This window comes from Tachypleus tridentatus, chromosome 12 (assembly GCF_004210375.1).
Source record: "Tachypleus tridentatus isolate NWPU-2018 chromosome 12, ASM421037v1, whole genome shotgun sequence".
Classification (NCBI taxonomy): Eukaryota; Metazoa; Arthropoda; class Merostomata; order Xiphosura; family Limulidae; genus Tachypleus; species Tachypleus tridentatus.
Window position 1 is genome coordinate 4,253,083 of NC_134836.1, and position 16,378 is coordinate 4,269,460.

A 16,378-nucleotide genomic window follows, 5' to 3' on the forward strand; every position below is an offset into this window, starting at 1 on the left:
GTTGTACAGCCTTAAATCCTTGTGTATTCGTGGTTTTATCTTCCCACCATTCATATCCATATAATGTGCACTGGTAGAAACTGATTATTTGTGGGTAATATAAAATTGGTTAAATTTAAAATTACTCGAGCATTGTGATTTGATATTTTTAATTTAAAATGTTTTATTTTTATAGAAATAAGATATACATATACCTCTCAATAGATGTTATCAGTATTTATATATTTTGATATAGTAAGAAAAATATCGATTTGTAAGAAAAATTAATATATAAATTTAGAAATGTTGTTATTTAACTTTGCTTTTTATTGTATAATGAAGACTAAATTGCTTTATCAACACTATAGAAAAGATTGAAGATGTTTGTTTTTATTTTCAGATGATCATGACAAACACACAGTCAACACTAGAGAATGCAGATCTTCCTGATCTACTTGTTGCTGTTGTGGATGTGATTATTGACATTGCCAAGACCTTCCCTTCAATATTTAGGAGTCATTTTAGGGTATGTTAAAAGTATTGATAATGTCTTGCATATGGAAATTGTAATTGACTAAATATTTTTTGTCATTTTTAAATATTCACCCCATTCTTCTAAATCAACAATTATTTTGATTGTTGTAATTCAGGTTATAGAATATTTGACTACAATTAGAGTTTAACACACAAAATCTATCAGCTGCTTAAAATGGGAGGAAATGACATCAACTATATTGTAATGTGCCAAAAATTATTAGTACATTTATAGTAAGTGTAAGAAGTTTTGAACAGTGTATTTTAGGAAATACATGATAAAAAATACATAACATGGCAACTCCCACATTTGATACAATAGAATGTTATTTCACAGAATGGATATATGCCTGTGGTTTATATTTGTAAACTCACTGTTATAGTTAAAATCACTCACAAAATAAGTGTGAAAACATTATATGGTAAAGATTTACTAGAACAAATATTCATTGAAAAACTTTGAAGACGTCTAATCTTTTGAGATATTTGTTAGTTGATATTCATATTTACTTATCTGCTGTAGAAAAGTTCTATATTTTTGAAATAGGTAAATATGCGGAGTTGGCTGAAGCACTGCTTATTAAGAAGCAATTTTCATTTCTTATAAGCAGGGGATGCCTACATCTTACCCAGAGCATAGTGATACCATCATGTGATGGAAGCAAGAATGTGTTGATTGCCCTGGACATCGGGCATGAAAATTAGTAAAGTTAAACTTCTATGATAATACTTCACTGAAGTGTTACTTTATTCTATTCAAAACTGTAAGATGTAGAAGCTGAGTATGTTATATTCGAATTATTTTGGAGCTTCACCACTTTATTACATTTGCTAACATGTTCAGTCATACTTTTATCTTTACAGTATCCCTGCAGCATAGTTTCTTTTGCAAAATTCTCCATTATATCCAAAGTAAGCCACTCTTTGGTTGCTTTCTATTATTTATCTAGCATAGGAGAATTGTGCTTTCCTGGTGACTGTTTTGACAGTCCATTTATACAGAAATCTGCAGGCTGTGTCCAGTAATTTGATAGGTACATTTTTTGTATATGATATAACATAAACACCTATTTCATTTTCTAGCTGCCCTAGGTATGTTTCCATAACATATCCATTCAACTGTTCAAATTTTGTCATTTTTCCAGATGGAGTTTTTTCTTGATTGTTGTGCACTGTTGCCTAGCACATGTGTACAGTTTTTGCAAATGTCTTCTGTCTTCATGAATTCTTGATCTTTACAAAATGCCGTACTGTACTTAATACAACTAGGATGCAGATTGTTCTGGGTCTCTTTCTGATTGGTCCTGGTGTCACAATTTTATCAAAATTTTTATTTTATAATGCCATTAAATACAAAGGATTTTCGATTCTATGAAAATATAAATCCAAAATCTGAACACATTTTTATGATCTGAGTGTGAATTTTTTGCATATGAAGAAGCTGTTACAATCAGTGTTCAGTCATATTGCACTACCTAGAAAATTTATCAATGTAGTTATGTATGCAGTGCACCATTAATATTTTGCTGCTGTTGTCTCATACTTTTGACAAGTTACATACTCATAATCGTTTTAATATAACACTCAACTTTTTATTTCTTGGGGAGACTGTATATGTTTAAATTGTTAACTCAATTTATTTGTTAATTAGTAGTATGGTTAATGTGTAAAATATCGAGGAAAGTTATTATTACTAAAGATATTGCTAACTAAATATAATTTCACTTGACAAGTTAAATTTAGAGTAGTTGTATATCTGTAGGATTGTGAAGTGATTTTGAAATTATAATGATGAACTAAATTTAAGATATTTTAAGATAACTTGAGAAATGAAAAGTCTAATATGTAGACTAATTTCTGAATATCTGTAACATTAAGGATACTGTGGATATTCTTGTTGGTTGGCATATTGATTCTACTCAAGCATACAGTCTTACACGTTACACATCTGAGGCTTTGATTAGTTTCCAGCAATTCTGGGTAGAAGATATCAACTTTTCTGTGACTCTTTTGGGTCAATTTTTGGAGGATATGGAGGCTTATGCTGAGGTAATGTTACAGCTTGCAAAAAGTAATATAATCTATTGTACTTTATTTCAATCATTGTTAAAAAAAAAAAATTCTTTTCAAATAGTTTTATAAAAGATACAAGAAGCCAATTGAATATCATTAAATGAATATTTTGTCCAAAACATTTTTAAATTGCAAATTTTGTTGTATATTTGCCAAGTTGTAAAGTTAATCTTGTATATTATAAACATAAAAAATGATTAATTTTAATACCTGTTTTTGCATGTATTTAGTTGTTTTTCAGTAATAAAAAAACAACAAACAACATTGCCTAATTTTATTTTCAGAGTCTATACAGAAATGGTATTATGGATGAAGTGTGAAGTACTGGCTTCTATAACACTGTGTGTGTGTGTGTGTATGTGTGTGTGTCGCTGTTTCATAAATAACCAGTATCAAAAACGTTTTCTTAACCTATCAAAAGATAGTTGGTAAATTCAAGTACATGTTGGAAAAACTCTTCTGATGAATATTCTGACCTTATTCTCCAGTATGTTTAAGAACTGTAATATTATTTTTCAAATTAAATCTTTTTTTTTTTCTTGATATTTTGAAATTAGAAATGAAAGAAGAAAGTTCTGCAAGTTATTTTTTAGATGGTATTATTTCAGCTTTTTTATTCAGTGCTTGTTTTTTTTCAAAGTTAATAGAACATCTTTCATGCTGAAGAGTTAATTTTTCATGTAATATCTCCCCCCTTTCAAGTTAAATCATAGATTATGAGAAGTTAATTTTCTGCATGCAAACTTTAAGGGATAAATTTTAAGACAAAATAGTGCATAAAAGGTAATCTCATATTTAGTGAGAAATGTCTCTTGCCAGGCTTGTCCAGATAACAGACCCTGGTTTCTAGTTATAAAAAATATAAAATGGCCTCAGTTTTATTTGTCAGTGAATTACATTTTCAGTTTAATTGTTCTGTAAAATAGGAAATTAGAAACACTACTGTGAAGACTTTAGTACTTTCTTTCTGAGCTGATGTTTGTATAAACATTACTTGATTAACATCAGTTAAATTACAATAATTCAAAAAGTTTAAAATCAGTGTTATTCACCTGAGGTAAGTCTGTGCAAACTTAATTTTGTCCTTTTGATGAAGAAGGTTGTAACACAAGGTGTGTAATACATACCACTGTATTCTTGCATCATGCAATCAAGTGAAATAGTTGCACACACACGTTTTGATTTTTTTTTCCTTCTGCAGCTTATTTGCTTAAATTGTTTAAAAGTAACCTTATTGAAAATGCCAGTTATCAGTACCTCTAGTGCAACACAAGGTACAGTTAGCATATAATTTAGATTTGGGTTTTATGGAAATGATGATAAAATGTATTTTTGTCATTTTATATATGCAAAAATGAAACATTGTGTAGGACTAACAGTTGGGCAAGCCAATACTTAATCATATGGCTAAGACTACTACTGTTACTGCTACCAGGTATCCTGGTTACTTGAGTGTTTTACTGAATGTTCTGTCAATAATTAAGCAGTTAAAGTTTGAGTTTGAAAACTTTTGAAAATTAAAGACTTCTATACATATCCTATGTATGTGATTAAGTTAATTATGGGAATAGTATGACAAAGTTTAATATCTAGTTTGCCTGTTTTAATCATTACAAGGCCTAACTCGTTCCAGAAACTTTTATATTATTTCTGCCTTGTCTTAATGTTTGTGTATAACTTTTAGCAGTGATGTGAGGATATTGCACTGCCATGATGCATGAAAAACAATTGGTTTCTCTTTCTGAAAACTTTCTCACTTCATTAATTTTACTGCAAAACATTTCTGCTTCAGTGATAAAAACAGTTGATGTAGTAAGTGTTACTTGTAAATCCTTTTACCAATAATAAGCATAGTTCAAAGGCTTTTGAACTTTCTCTTTTCACATCAACATACTTTTAGGCATTTTTTAAATTTCTGTACTGGACCCATAACAATGTTTGAAAGTCTGATTGAATTTTTTCATGTTAAGAGAGTTAAAAAAAACTAACACAAATGCATTCTTTATGACATTAGTAGTATTTGTGCAGTAATTGTTAATCTTTCTGTAAGAATAAGATTTTTATAATTATTCACTTTTATTAGCTACATAGAAAATAGCCAGTGTTTTAAAATGTATGTTTTTAATGATCATACATTTGAAGGAATTACAGTATTTAGGTCATTGAAGAATATTGTTAGAGAAGTTAATAACTTTTTTTTTTATTGAACATTAAGCCTTTCCTCAGTTACAAATAACATTGAAAATACCAATATATTAAGATATAAAACAGAAAAATACTTTTTTTCCTTTTTTTTCTAAAGCAAAGTTTTTATATAAACATATGGGCATATTAGTCTCAAGGTTCATAACACTAAAAATGAGATTTCAACACCTATGATGGCCATAGCATAGGTAGCACATTGTGTATCTTTGTGATTAACAACAAATAAACACATACATAAATTGCTAATGTGTTAGTCTCATAATATTGAAATTAGTAGTAACTACTAAAGTGTTTTTTTTTTGTTTTTTTTTTCCACTTTGCAACTTCACTTAAATTTCCAAAACAACTAATTAGAGTAGTAAGCTCTTAAATTGTTATGTAGTCATCATTTATAAAGTTACAACTTCATTTATTACAACCACTTAAAACAATTAATTTCAATTAGTTTTTGGATGAATTTTGTTTTTCATCTTTTTAAAAAAAAAATTGTTATTTTCCTTCGAGTGTGTACAGATGTTGTTGATAGTGTAAAGTGCTGGATTTTATAAGAATTTGTATGTGAAGTTGTTTTATTAAATAATCAGTATTGAAAAAAATTATCTTTCAACCTATCAAACAAATGTTGGTAAATTCAGGAACATGTAATTTTTCTAAATTGGTAAAATATTGTTTTAGGACTTGGTTCAAGGTAATACAATCACAGGGGGAGGAGGAGATGGAACTCTAGAAGACCAACCTCCATCTTCAGCAGAGTGTTTGGCCAAAATCACATCTTTAATCAGGTATTTTTAAGAATAAAGTGTTTCATTGAACTGAAATATTTTATTGTTTTTTTGAAAGTTTCATAAGACTATGATGTACTTTAGTCTTCATGTACTCCAAGAAAAATTGCCAAATATTTAAAACTGTTAAGCAATAGAAATATTTAAGGCTGATTAGAGTTTAAAATTTTCTGATTTTATTTTTCAGAAAATGACTTTTATTATTTCAAGCAGCCATTTATGGCTGCAATAATCAAAATTTAAACAAGAGAATTGTTTTTAATATCAAATTTAATACATTTTTCATGACCAGAGTATTTACAACTGTACTGAAGAGTCTTGGAAAGAGTGTATCTCCAAATGAAAGCATTGCAGTGACGTGGGACTTTCTAACAGAGGTATGCTAGTGTGGTTACTTGGAGGGAGAAAAAAAACACAACAAAAAAACTAAGAGCTTAGCTCAGACATTTATGTAACAGTAAGACTATGAAAATAAGCAGTTGGTCCCAAGGCAGGAATGACTTCAAGTTCTTAGACACTGTGTATGTATACATTTGTACATATATGGAAGTTTTAATAGCTTGAGAATTGAAAGCATTTCCTCAGATTGACCACACAAATAATATGTAATAATTGAATATCCTGTGCAGTTTTCAAGCATGAAGTCTTTAAAATCAGAGCTTGCTTGAAAAAGGACTAAGGTTTAATATTAGACTGCAGTCTGTATAAGATGACCAGATGTGAGAATTCTTGGGAACTAGATGAATGTAAAGATAATTTGTTGAATGTTGAAGCAGTTATGAGATACTTCCATTTGCTCATATACTGAAAATGTTTTGTAAAGGTTTTTACTTCCATGCTAATATTAGATGAGTTCTGGTGTGAAAACAAACTGGTATTTCCAGTGTAGGTAATTCAGTTTTGAACATACAGACATAAAGCTTAGCTTGTATTTTTCCTATTATCATAATTAATTGTGAATGACGAATGAATTAATTTAAGGTTAATGAAGCCTTACGTTGGGTAGTGTTAAAAATCTCTGCCTTAAGTATGATATGTTTTGGTATAAATAAACTTGATAAATTATGCTTCACCAGCTTAAATCCAGTTCATACCAAAAGAGTTGGTCAAGAAATTTGCTGCTATAAATAGTATCTCAATCAGTAGTATGTCCATATTCCAGCTGGCCTGAAAAGCCTCCTCAACTCTGGGTACAGCTGAGATTCATTCTCTGACATGTTATGTTTCTCTTTACTTTCACCCAGAAGTTTATATTCATAATTCTATTAGTAATTGTACAGTAACTATTTTGTTTATTTGGATGTTGTTGTAATGATAAAGCAAAACACTTGTTATTTGATAAATGTACTATGTAATAAACAAGTATTTCAGAAATTTTTAAATCTTAATCTAAGTTCAAAGAGTTCAGTAATCTACACTTTGATAAGTGCATGTTATTTGGTTATAGTAGTTTTGGAGTTTTCCACTCTTAATCAGAGACCCTGAACACCAAAGAGAGAGATACTGAGAAGTATTGAATATACTGTTCATGTGAACATGCTTTGTAATCACTGTGAGAGAAAAAAAAACATTGTACATTGGATAGGTGTATCTCATACTGGCTACAAAGTATGTTCACACCAACAATATTTTTGACAATTCTTTTGAGCTGGTGAATACTGTGTAAATATAAAGGAAATATATTGCTTTTGTTATTTTGAATTTTTTTTTTTTTATAAAGTTGTACTTTTTATCATGTGATTATTTTTAGGAGGCAAAGTTTATTTCCTTTACATTTTCTTAGGAGTTTATATTGAATTGTTTAATTTTTATTGGTGTATGAAAAATGTAACAAAAATTGAGGTAAATGCTTTAAGTAGTATGTATCTCATTACCCACTTGTTTGTGTAATAATAAACCCATGCCACTTAACTTCCACTACATTAGCATCCATTTCTTCTTAGATTTCAGTGTTCTAGTTTAATACACAATCAGTGTTCTGTCTATTAAATTTTTATAGCAGTTTTAAATGTGCAGCAAAGCATGGAAATTTGCATTTACAAGTTTTTGTTAGTAATATTTTTTATATATGCTGTGTGCATGTAGCACAACAATAAACACATTTGAATATGTAATTATAAAATTTGTGATTTCAGAACTTGAAAAGTCTTTTGAGAAGTGTGATGTTGACTACCGAATATACCTATCAGGAACTACTTATAACAGCTGGTTGGTTACTGTATATAAAACTGTGGTTGGAACTGATGTTTTTTATTTCAACCCTATGCTAAAGCAGGCTTATTATTTTGTAACTTTTTGATTACTTGTGCCTAGCTATTAATTTGCTTTCATTAAGATTTACTGGTTTATCATCTGGGTGACCATTATTAGTAAAACCATTTTTATTAGCTTGTTTTTAATTTAACAAAAAATGTACAAAACTGAAAAATTCTGTTCAGGTTTACATCTGTCAACTAGTCTGGATGTGCTTTAATGTTGATATTAAATGTATGCTTTATGATAATACTTTAAAATGCCTGATTATAACTTACTCTATACATCTTTATGAATACTTTAAAATGTTACTGTTTAATATTAATAATTAATTTTTTCTTGTGTATAAATACCATCAAAACATTTGCATCTTTTTCATAAGTTAAAAGAATATTGAATTACTATGATTTTTGTATCATATATATTGAAAAAATATAATCTGAATTTATTATTTTGTATTCTTATTCTGGTGTATGTCTGTCTCTCTTTCTGTGTGTGTGTGTGTGTGTGTGTGTGTGTGTGTGCATATGTATAAAAATTAAATCAAGATTTCAACTTTGAAATCCTTATAACTTTCAACTGGTGCTATCCTACAGTTTTGTTGTATGGTGTTTACTGTGTTATTTTGCAGCCAATGAGAGCATTATGTTGCTTCTACTGAACACCCAGTCGCATGCAGTTGTTGCAATGGATAAGCTACTGTTATTTTTCAAAGTCTTTCAACTTCAGTCTGTGGAAAAATTATCTGAAGTCCACTTGCTGTCCATTCTTCAACTTCTCATTCAGTGTGTGAATGTTCTTAACACACAATTGACAGTTGCATTTGTAAAGTTTGTTTTCTCCCCTGATAGCCTTTGTTACAAACTGAAGTTTTACCCAAGTAAAAATGTAAGTATTGTAGTGCTCTAAGTTTTATCAAAATGAAAGTGAAATCCTTTAATGCTATTTATACAAAGGAATAGATGAGGTTTTTTTTTTTTCGAAAAGCATTTTCATATTGCTTAGTTCAACATAAACAAATCATAATTTGTTTGTAAAGTTAACTTTCTTCTTTACTACAGATTATAGTAAATAAAGGTAAATAATGTGTTAGAAGCTCTACTGTGGCAGAAGCAACATGTAATAATTATTAAAAGTTCCAATGAAACGAAAATAATTGTACAGCTGAATGACACATTGTAGTGCAGTTTTTGTAGACGTGATATATTTGTAAAGCATTGTAATAATGTTGTCAGTGTACAAGAAAAATGGAAGATGAGAAGATTGTTTCAAACTACTGTATTGTTTTACCAAAAGATGGAAAGTTGTTACAGTATAATTTAAAAAAAGTTTAACTTAATGTCACATCATTTTCATTTTTCAAAACCTAGATACAAAGTCAACTGCTTGCTCTACAACACATGGTTTTGAGGTTGAAGAATGTTCCTGTTCTGGAAGAAGCCTATAAATACATTTTAGGAGACATAGAGGCAGCATTTTCTCTCTTGATGGAGAAGGAATGCAAGCTTACCAGCAGTCAGAGCAATATTGGATGTACATTCTCTTATAACTCTAAGAAGGCTGCTGGGATATCTTTTGTTTCATCTCTCTGTGCACTTGCAGAGATTGGCAATGCTAAACATTCTATCATTGGGGTGAGTCACCTTCTTTCTAAGCAAGTGAAAATTATTAGAATGAATTTAACAGATGTATGAGCATTTAGATTTTAAATTGTTCTGAAGATGAATTAAAAAAAAAATCAGAAAACAGTGCTAACTTTCATTGGCAGTTGTAGAATACAAAGTTGGATGGTTTGTCATTTGAGGTATACAAAGCTACAATGCTTTGGCAGTAATAGAGCTTCATGAAATTAGTAAATTCATATAAATTTTTTTATAAAAAGTGTTTCCAACATTAAATTGTTTTTTGCATGTGTGAAACTTTCATTAACATTAACCTAACTATTTCTTTTTTCTCTACTTAGATTTTTAATTTTGTCCACCATGTTTGTCTGAAATATTCAATAAAATGATGACAAAAGTACCAAAACATTGTTTATCAGATAAGAGATGTACAAGGCATACATTATTTTAATTAAAAAACTGTAGGAGTAACTGCAGTTCTTGCTCAAGTGTCTTCTTTTATATGCAAACAATTTTTTTTTTTGTTTTAACATTATTTCATTTAATGGTAGGTGTCATGATATTGCTGCATTAAACTAAGTTTTGACCATACTTTATTATACTACGTAAGCATAGAGAACCGTGTCTGTATTGTTTTATCGGTATACATCAGTATGGAGAGCCAGTGTGGGTTCTGTCGACAGCTCTCCACCACAGACCACCTAATTCGTCTTGAAACATCTATCAGAGAAGCCTTTCTCAACCGCCAACATCTTGTATCAATATTCTTTGACATAGAGAAGGCTTACGACACAACATGGAGGTATGGCGTTTTGCGAGACCTCCATACATTTGGGTTACGTGGCCATCTACCCATGTTTATTAAAACAATTTTTAATGGACAGGAGATTCCAAGTTCGTGTGGGTTCGACACTTTCCCGTTCTTTTGTACAGGAACTTGGAGTCCCTCAAGGCTGTGTATTGAGTGTTACACTCTTCAGTATAAAGATAAATGCCATCACTGAACAACCACCTCTCACTGTTGCGAATGGACTGTTGTCGACGACTTTCACATCTCATGTCAGTCGTCAAACATGGGATATATTGAAGCGGCAACTACAAACTGCCCTCAATTGTGTACGGAAGTGGACTCTGGCGAACGGCTTTAATTTCTCTCTCTCCAAAACTGTATGCATGCACTTTTGCCGTCGACGGGGTATTCACCCTGATCCTGAACTTCATATCGGTGAAGTTTTGCTGCCAGTGGTCCCGGAGACCAAGTTCTTGGGGCTTATCTTTGATCGTAAACTGACCTTTATACCACACTTAAAGCAGCTTCGGGTCAAATGCACAAGAGCACTGACCATCCTCCATGTTCTCTCTTCTACCAGTTGGGGGGCAGATCGCTGTTCAATGTTAAAGGTATATCGTGCTCTTATTAGCTCGAAACTCGATTATGGATCAATGGTCTATGGCTCTGCCAGACCCTCGGCCTTAAAGATGCTGGACCCCATTCATCACCAAGGACTTCGACTCTGCACTGGGGCTTTCCGTACCTCTCCAGTTCAAAGTATATACATTGAATCTCATGAACCTTCTCAACACCTTCGCCGTTTGCAACAATATACTTTAAAACTTCATTCCTTACCAAAGCATCCCACCTGGAAATGTGTTTTCCTTCCTCGGTGGGCAGTACTTTTTCAGAACAGACGATCTGTCATTGCTCCGTTTGGCCTTCTCATACGGGCACAATTGGATGAATTGGGTCCGTCCTTGGATAACATTGCAGATTCCACAGGTCAGCCCATCCCACCATGGCTTATTACAGCCCCCAAATGTGACCTTTCTTTCAGTCACCTAAAAAAAGGCAGATACTCCAGATTGGAAGTACCGTCTTTTATTCAATGAATATCTTTCAAACAATCATTCAGTTCCCATTTATACAGATGGTTCCAAATCAGGTAATTCAGTGGGCTCTGCTATGGTTTGCTATGGGTCAGTAGTTGTGTGCAGAATCCCTTCTACAGCTTCTGTGTTCACTGCTGAACTGTATGCCATATCTCTTGCCCTGGATCATATTGCAGCTGAGCAGTACTCCAACTGCACTATTTATACTGATTCGCTTAGTTCTAGACTTGCCTTGGAATCGCTACACGTTAGCTCACATCCTATTCTCGCTGATATTGAAACCGACTGGCCCATTTCTCATTAGCAGCTACTTCAATCCAGTTTTCTGGATACCAGGCCATATTGGTATTGGCGGGGAGCGAGCTTGCAGACATGGCAGCTAAATATGTCTGCTTCAGCACCATCACTCCTATGCCTATTCCGTACATGGACTATGGTGTTGTCTTCAAGGCTCGGCTCCGTGCCAGCTGGCAGTCCACTTGGAGTGAGCAACGCGACAACAAACTTTTTCAAATCAAACCCAAAATTGGACTTTGGCCATCTAGCTTCCGTAAAGTTCGGAAGGAGGAAGTTGTTCTCACTAGGCTACGCATTGGTCACAGTTTTTTAACTCATCATTTTCTTTTATCTGGAAATGATGCACCAATGTGTAGTTTGTGTAACACTCAAATCACTATCAGCCACGTTTTACTTTCTTGCCATCGTTACAATTCTCAACGACGGCAATATTTTAAACATATTTTTTCCCAGGGTCAATCTGTAACATTGGACAGAGTTATTGGTGATGGTGACTTTGTCCACCTTGATAATGTTTTTAATTTTTTAATGGCCATTAATCTTTTAATCTCATTTAAGTGTTGCATATTTATTCATTATACCTTTTTAATTGTGGTTCCTTTTTTACAGTTTTAATCTCTCTCATTCAATTTGACATTGGACAATGGCCAAAACATTAAATAACTCGCCACCAGGACTGGAAAGGCCAACTTCAGGTGACTAACGCTACTGTTTGAACTATCCGTTTGAACAACTCGTTAGTCGTCCTGGCGAGTTTTATTATACTTTTGCTGCATATCATTTCACACTTTTACTACTTAACTTTTTAGTACTGGCCATATTGACTCATAACCCGGAACCAGGACTGGAAAGACCAACTTCAGGTGACTGACAGTGGTTTTTATACTTACCTGTTAGTCTTCCTGGCAGGTTATGATCATTACCATTCTGCTACAGGTAGTCCTTTACAACTTTGTTGACTGGATGTCAACATTGGTTTTTACGCCATTTTCTGTTTTAATTGCCATTTTGCTTTTATCTTCAATTACTTTTACAAATTTTACTCCATTTACTTGACTTTTATCTTTTTACTGGACATTTGGCTACTCATTATTACGATTTTGCGGAGTGTCTTTTAAAACTTTTATTCCTTTACATTTTGATAATAGCTGCTATGACACATAACCAGGACTGGAAAGGCCAACTTTAGGTGATTGACGGTGGTTCTTGAACTTACCTGTTAGTCTTCCTGGCGGGTTATGATCATTACCATTTTGCTAGAGTAAATATTTTACAACTTTGAAGACTGGATGTCACCATTGGTTTTTACACCATTTTCTGTTTTAATTGCTGTTTTGTTTTTACCTTCATTTACTTTTACAAATTTTACTCCATTTACTTGACTTTATCTTTTTACTGGACATTTGGCTACTCATTGTTACAATTTTGCTATGTATCTTTTAAAACTTCTATTCTTTTACATTTTGATACTGGTTGCTATGACACATAACCCGGGAAACCAGGACTGGAAAGACCAACTTCAGGTGACTGACGGTGGTTCTTGAACTTACCTGTTAGTCTTCCTGGCAGATTATGATCATTACCTTTTTGCTACAGTAAATACCTTACAACTTCTTATACTCTGCCTTCGATCTTAACATTGTAGACTAGGTGTCAACATTGGTTTTATACTTTTTTGTTTTATCTTCATTTCCATTTATGTCTAGTACTACATTTATTTTATTTTTTTAATATTTTTTTTACATTTTTACTGAATGTCTGGCGCAGATAGCCTCACTGCTTTGTGCCATAAAACACTAAATCAATCAATCAATCAGTATGGAGAGATATTAGAAATTACAAGGTAACAATATTTTGCCTTTTTTCTGAATTTCAACCATATAATGTGATGTCAGAAAAGTGAAAAATATTAGAAGCATCATTAACATGAGTAAATATACTTGTTTCTGAAGACAAATACTACTAAATAAAATTGTTTAGAAACACTACAGAAACCTAAATTAGTTATCTGTATTTTCAGTGGTATGAACATTGTACTTTCATGTATATTTTTATTAATTAGAAATAAGAGGTTTTATGTGTGGTACAACATAGAAAAAAAAATTTTCAGATGAAACTCTCATTGTCATTCAGAAAATTCCTTTTTGTGATTTTTTTTAAAAGTCATAATCCCCAGGTTCCCAAACACACACATTGTAACACATTAATATTGACTTGTAAATAAGCGAAAATTACAAGGAAATTAAAGATAGAAATTGGAAAGCTATTTAAAAACCCAGTTGGACACTACCTAGAAACTTAACTGAGTGGAAGTGATAGTTTTAGCTGTTTTATACATTTTGTGGATTTTTAACTGAATGGAAGTGATAGTTTTAGCTGTTTTATACATTTTGTGGATTTTAAGGCTGAGAATGTTCCTTTCTGTATTGTGCTTGAATCTGAAGATGCAACTAGATTTTTATGTAAAACAGAGTTCTGTATGAATCTGCTTGGGAACTAAAGTAATTAATTGGTTTTCTACAAAAATAAGTTTTATCTTCAAAATAAACTTTTTACATATTAGAAAGAAATTTGTTTCTTTGTCTCACGGGTAAAACAACAAGGCAAATAAATACACATTTACAGGTAAGAAACATGGATAATAATTACTCATTCACAGGTTAATGAAAATAAGTCTACAAATAATATATAAATTTCATTTCCAAGTATATCCTATTGAAAGAAGCTAAAACCAGCAAGACTGACTATTGGATTAGGTAGCCCTCTCACCCTTTTTTTTTAAATTTTTGTTTTGGTTATTGTTATTGCTTTCACAAACAAATATAGAATGAGTTTCCAGATTTATAATGTGTTGTCAGTGATTTATTTAAGTTTTTGTTGCGATTTGTTTCATTTGCATGGTGTTTCTTAATAACTTTGTGTGTATATTGCTAGATGTGGGCCCTGAACCCTGGATTTTTTGATCTGATTGTAACTCATCTCCAACCATCTTCAACACATCTTGCCAAAGAGCATCCAGCTATTCAGTACTCTATGTTACATGTCCTTTACTCCCACTGTACCAGGTATTTTATTGTAGTTGTAATTTTATATAATAAATAAACTGCTATAAAACTAAGAAGTTGTATGTGTTAATGTCATTTTCAATCTGATGCTCTTTGTATAATAAATTGGTTTGCTATTATTCTTACTTTTTATTATTACTTGTTTCCCACAGTGTTACTTTTCTTGAACTTAGTAAGCAAACACTTTTTCTTTCAGACATGGTCATTTTGTGTCAAGTAGTCTTCTTGTGAGCCCAGGTCCTTCTTCTGTACCACCAATAGCTAGTCACAGTTCACCTATTCTAGCTACCATGTCTGTAGTGCCTCCTCCAAGCAGTGGTCACTTGTGCTCAATCCTGACTTTGTTATCATTGCTTTTGGAACAAAAAGAAACTAGCTGTGACACCAGGTATAAGCTGAACTTAAATTTTAATTTCAGTTATATTAGGACAGTGACATTACTTTTATATCAATAAAAACCATTTCATGCTAGAGTCTACAAGGCTCAATTACTTAGGTGTTAATTATCTCTCAAAATTTTGGTTTACAGACTTAATCAATAAAATCAGTTCTATAAAAATCTTTTTATATTATTTTGAGATTGTAGATAACTCAGTTTTGCATCTGTATAACAATAGAAAAATTAAGTATTCTGGGTTTTACTGTAGGCTTCTCTGTCTTTGTTGGGTGCAAGAAGTTGTGGAGGGAATTCAACACCATCTTTCGAGGGTTGTGGAAAATCGCGACTTTACTAGATTAGTAAACGCTGTTATAAATTTAGGTAAGCCTTGTTTTGGATGCTGAGTTAAATAAATTGTGCTACTGCTACTTGTGCTCTTAGTAAAATGTATTATACATTGCTGCTATCAACAGTTAAACTGTGTAACTACCTACTGTTCTTTAGATTTGGTTTGTGCTTAAAAGTGGCTTTATAAAACAACCATTATTAATTTACTTTTTGGTGTTATATGTTTCTGGTTCTTTACAGCTTTCAGTAAACTGATTTTTGGTTACCTTGTATGCTTCTAGATATGTAAAAATTATCAGTAAAGTTTCCTTTTATATAAAACTGTGACAAGACTTTTTATTTATTTTTTATATTTGGTAAACTTTTTAGTTATGTTTTTGGGTTTAAAACTCCATTTCACTTTCTTGCTATCTTCTATGTGTAAAGCTGTCACTGAAGTTTATCTTTTGGTTATCTTGTATTTCTGGTTGAGTCACCTAAAACTTCTCTTACACAAGACTTCTGTTTAAAAAATGAACTGTTCTGTTTAGAAACCATGTGAAAGCAATGGTAATTACTCAAATACAATACTAAAAATAATAATAATAAGGCAGTATTTGTTTCAACAGAGATGAGAATATTTTAACAAAACTTGATTGGAATAAATAGAAATGTCTTTTTGACAACAACGTAAAATGAAAGTAGGCAGTGATGGGATCTGTAAAGGAATAAAACAAACTAGGCAGTTACATAGTTTTCAGAGTTTTATGGCCTGAACCTTACAAAATCCTGTGTAAAGGACTCAGACATGTGGCTTATGAAGTAACCATAGTATTTGTTTCACTTACTATCAACTATAAACTTGAGTTTTAGTAATAAAGATATCCTCTATACAACTTTAGGATATCAAGGAATGCTGATTTTTATATTTTGATAAACTTTTCGTTCTTTACTTAACATCTTGTATTACAGCTA

The 16,378-nt window shown here is 31.7% G+C and overlaps 1 protein-coding gene across 4 annotated transcripts in view; it reads left to right on the top strand.

Annotated features, from left to right (window-relative positions):
* nonC (serine/threonine-protein kinase Smg1) overlaps window positions 1-16,378 on the top strand; it is a 136,650-nt gene that overhangs the window by 26,412 nt on the left and 93,860 nt on the right. For all 4 annotated transcript variants that reach the window (XM_076473742.1, XM_076473745.1, XM_076473744.1 and 1 more), the window contains exons 7-16: window positions 380-505; window positions 2,392-2,562; window positions 5,467-5,573; window positions 5,866-5,950; window positions 7,709-7,781; window positions 8,458-8,714; window positions 9,197-9,460; window positions 14,567-14,697; window positions 14,894-15,085; window positions 15,345-15,457. In XM_076473742.1, the coding sequence (XP_076329857.1) occupies window positions 380-505; window positions 2,392-2,562; window positions 5,467-5,573; window positions 5,866-5,950; window positions 7,709-7,781; window positions 8,458-8,714; window positions 9,197-9,460; window positions 14,567-14,697; window positions 14,894-15,085; window positions 15,345-15,457 (1,519 nt within the window). The remainder of the gene's footprint in view (window positions 1-379; window positions 506-2,391; window positions 2,563-5,466; window positions 5,574-5,865; window positions 5,951-7,708; window positions 7,782-8,457; window positions 8,715-9,196; window positions 9,461-14,566; window positions 14,698-14,893; window positions 15,086-15,344; window positions 15,458-16,378) is intronic.